General features: G+C 39.2%; 1 protein-coding gene across 1 annotated transcript; it reads left to right on the top strand.

The window, feature by feature from the left end:
• Positions 1 to 317: 317 nt before the first annotated feature.
• Positions 318 to 2,414, top strand: PDC (phosducin). Its single transcript, XM_010014178.1, has 3 exons — positions 318 to 406; positions 1,037 to 1,197; positions 1,887 to 2,414. Exons 1-3 carry the CDS (start codon positions 346 to 348, stop codon positions 2,412 to 2,414), a joined length of 750 nt encoding a protein of 249 aa, XP_010012480.1. The 5' UTR covers positions 318 to 345.
• The last annotated feature ends 1,786 nt before the right edge of the window (positions 2,415 to 4,200 follow it).

Here is a 4,200-nt window from a genome sequence, read left to right as displayed (position 1 = left end):
CTCCAATTTAGAGACAAGGATGTTGTGTGGGACAGTGTCAAATGCTATGTACCTGGGATTCTCTGATGACCAAGAAGGAACAGTATAATGAAGAAACTCTTGCTTAGGCACTTCAAGTAAGAATCTGGATGGACATCTTTTTTAAGAGACTGACAAATAACTTTACTGCTTTATAGGAGATGATGAGAAGCTCTACAATTATGTGTATTTTGATCTTTACTGATACCTGACAGCTGCAGGAAATTACGGCTGTGTTGTACCTGCTGTAAGCTTATCCCTTTTCTATCCTGTTATTAACTTGGTTTTCTTTTTGAACTTGCAGCACCTCCTACTCCAGCTACTAAAATGGAAGAAAATGCCAACACCAGCTTCGAAGAAGATTTTGAAGGACAGGCAACACACACAGGCAAGGAAACTAACTGCTTCTCTCCCTTAAAAATAAGCTAAATTGTCCCTGTTCACTGTGGAAGCCCAGAATTCAAGTAGATGCAACTGGTTTGCCAATTTATTTATTTTTATAAGATCTAAACTGTCCTGTATTCTTAGTTTTACTGGAAGTCCTTACAAAGGTTATACACTGTCTATAGAGAAATGCAAATATACTTCTACAAAACACTAGCTTTGACCAACATGTCAGTTTCAACAGGTTTCAACATCCCCATCCCCGTTAACTACTCACACAGTTCACCAAAACCTTTTTACACAATCCTGTAAAGACCACTGTAAAGATCCTGTAAAGATCCTTTACCAGACCACTGAAGTGATCCAGGATTCCTTTCTTTTGGAGGCTAACATAACACATTGGTCCCAAAACTTTGGTTTTCAACACTCCTGGAGAGCTCTCTGGAAGGAAGAGGGGCAGACAGATAAACAGTTGCACAGAACAACAAGCCAGTAAAGAGCAAAGATTTCTTAAGACAGCTTCTTGTTACAGCTGGTTTCCCATCTAACTTCCTATCTCTCAGGGCCCAAAGGCATGATTAATGACTGTAAGTCTTGTTACAGCCAGTTTCTCATCTAACTTCCTATCTCTCAGGGCCCAAAGGCGTGATTAATGACTGGAGGAAGTTCAAATTAGAAAGTGAAGATCGAGACTCCTTATCCTTAAGCAAGAAAGAAATTCTTAGACAAATGTCTTCACCACACAGATCTTTCAGTAAAGATGACAAAGACACCAGAGAGAGGTTCTGCCGTAAGGTAAGACAAGAAAAGCAAAACAAATTAATTTTGATTCTATATAAGACATACTGGTAAAAAATCCTGAATTTGCCAGACTCAGTTCCTTTGCAACTTAGCAGAGCTCACACAGTACAGATAGAACAAATGTGTGTGCAGCGCAACCATCTACGTAGTCCTCTCTCAAGCAAAGTCTAACTTCTGTAAAAGTATATTTCACAACAACATACCACACAACAGAGTTTGACCTTTCCTCCTCCCTTCCTTGCCTTGATTCTCTATCCTTGGTTAAGGCAATGGAAAATTTTTTAACATGTTCAAAAACCTATTAGTCAGGATAGAGCTCTGAGCCTGGAAGTTACTCATTACTATTTACCAGTTCTGAAAGGAAGGGAACCCAAATCCCCCCAAAACCACAGGAATTATCTTCGACCCCACTACAGTCACTGGCAAAATTCCCACCACCTCTGGAAGGTCCATAAGTTTTTGCTAAATATGCAACAGGCTTCAAGACCATCAAGTTGACATGCAAACGTTGAGACAGCATCTTCACCCATCTTTTGAAGAGACCTTCCAGAGTCACTGTGGGAAGTGATTGTTCTTTGGCTAAATTTTCAATGCAATGTTCTTTAGACAACAACTTAGTCTCTTCCTGTTTCAGCACCAACAGATTACTATTCATTAATGTAACATTCTCAAAATATTCACAGATGAGCATGCAGGAGTATGAATTAATTCATGATGAGCAAGAAGATGAAAACTGCCTACAAAAATACCGCAAACGCTGCATGCAGGATATGCACCAGCGGCTGAGTTTTGGGCCAAAATACGGTTATCTGTGTGAGCTGCAGAATGGGGAACAGTTCCTGGAAGCCATTGAGAAAGAACGTAAAACCACGACAGTCATCGTCCACATTTATGAAGACGGAATCAAGGGCTGCGATGCCCTCAACAACAGCTTGATCTGCCTGGCGGCTGAGTACGCCACCGTGAAGTTCTGCAAGATCAAGGCCTCCAACACAGGGGCTGGAGACCGCTTTTCAAATGAAGTGCTTCCCACTCTGCTTGTCTATAAGGGTGGGGAGCTTCTAAGCAATTTCATTAGCATTTCTGAACAATTCAATGAGGAGTTTTTTGCTGTGGATGTAGAGTCCTTCCTAAATGAGTATGGGCTGCTACCTGAAAGGGAGCTTCCAGCACTGGGAAATGGCAACACGGATGAGCAAGAAGTTGAGTAATTAGAGAACCATAGTCCTGTCTCCCTCTCCTTTTCAGTATGTTGTAAATGAGCCTCAGTAACACCCATCTCATTTAGAGAAGGCTCTCTTCACTAACTTACTTTTAAGATACACATATATATAAAAAAAGCTTAACTGTTAGGATGTGAATTTTACTTAAAACACATACAACTGGTTGTCCTGTACATAATTATTTCTACTCCAGCCACAAGTAACAGGAAGAATAGGAGACAATAGTGGTAACCTTTAAAAAATTAAGAGGAAATAAAAATAAATTTAAAAAAATAGTAAGGGCCCATGCTTGTCTCTACAAAGCACAAGAATTTCCTTTCAACAGGAATAGGACTAACCCATCCCTCTGCATATACCCTCTGTGCTCTGTAGTTACTGCAAATCCTGCCTTGTCAGATTCACTTTTAACAACTTTGATAGGAACAAGATCTTATCCAGCAGTTTTAAGGACAAAGAAATAGCTGAAAGTTCCTGCACTCCTAAATGGCTTAAGTATCTAGGACATAATTTTACTCTTCTGCATATCCATGAAAATACAGAAGTTAGCTCAGCACTTCTGGAAGTTTGTCATCCAAACAGTTAACACAGACATGTTATCAGCTAATTTCAGTTCATTGTTGCTCCGTATTTTGAACAGTAACGTTTAAGATGTCTCTGAGTTACTGAAAAAGTATATTGTGCTTATGTAATAACTCTGAATAAAGCTTAAAAGCTTTCAAAACCTGCTCTTGGAAGTGTGAAATATATAGTAGTACATAACCTTAACCTTAAATGTGAAATGTTAGTAAGCACTCATTAGACATCTACTAAACTCAACGTTTTCGGTTTTGCTAAAGGGAAGCTGCTGACAACTACAATGTAACAATCTGAGAGGAAGAGACAGAGTAAAATCACTATAAACCTTCCTCTCTCTCTCTGTACATCCAAAAAATCCGCCTCCTTCAGTTCCTGATACAAGACAACAAAACATTAGGAACATTTCAATAACTTCTTTTGCACACTAGCAAAACTGAAGGCTGAATTTTACTCTGAGGATAGAAGTATCCGTACCTTAGTCTGAGAACAGAAATATCTGTACCTTAACCAAACACAATTCTGCTGATAACATTTGAGATTATCAAAATGTTAAATGTAGTACTCACATGACTCACCAGGTTTTCTTTCATTTGATAGTTTCACATTTTGTTCACTTTAGAGTGGAAGCTTTTGGTTTTGCTTCAGGATCGCATCATGTAAATGTCACCCTGTGAAATGCTGCACATGGATCTGTAAGACTTCAGAATTGAGCAACCAGGCCCAAGAAACCACTGCTACAGTGACAAGGCCCACACATTCAAAGCAGGTTCTCACCTCTTCTTTAAACACATTTTTTTTCTCTCTTTTTCATTCACACAGAAATTTCAAAGGGGTAGCTGAAGGTTACACTACCTCCCCACAGGCCTGCACAACAAACTAATTCTACTCAAAAAGATTTGGCAAACATAACCCTGCAAAATATCACTGAAAGAGTCATGAGACGCCCTTTCAAACAAAATTATTCGAACACAACTTATGCTTTGTTTTAGATAATGGAAAAAAAAAAAGGAAAAGAAAAAAAATCTGTCCAATTTTAGGAACTATCAAAATGCTGCTGAGTTTCTACTTTCAACTTCTAAAAAAACTTCTAAAGTAGTCAAATGTGAAGACCGGAAACATTGGAGCCGCTGGGCTGCTTTGGGTACACAAGCAGCATACGCAATACCAGACTGCGAAGAAGTAGGACAGCGCTGTAAAC

This window comes from Nestor notabilis, unplaced genomic scaffold (assembly GCF_000696875.1).
Source record: "Nestor notabilis isolate BGI_N333 unplaced genomic scaffold, ASM69687v1 scaffold1050, whole genome shotgun sequence".
In the NCBI taxonomy this organism is placed as follows: Eukaryota; Metazoa; Chordata; class Aves; order Psittaciformes; family Psittacidae; genus Nestor; species Nestor notabilis.
Note: the sequence above shows the minus strand (reverse complement) of the source record. Positions and strands in the feature narration are given on the sequence as shown.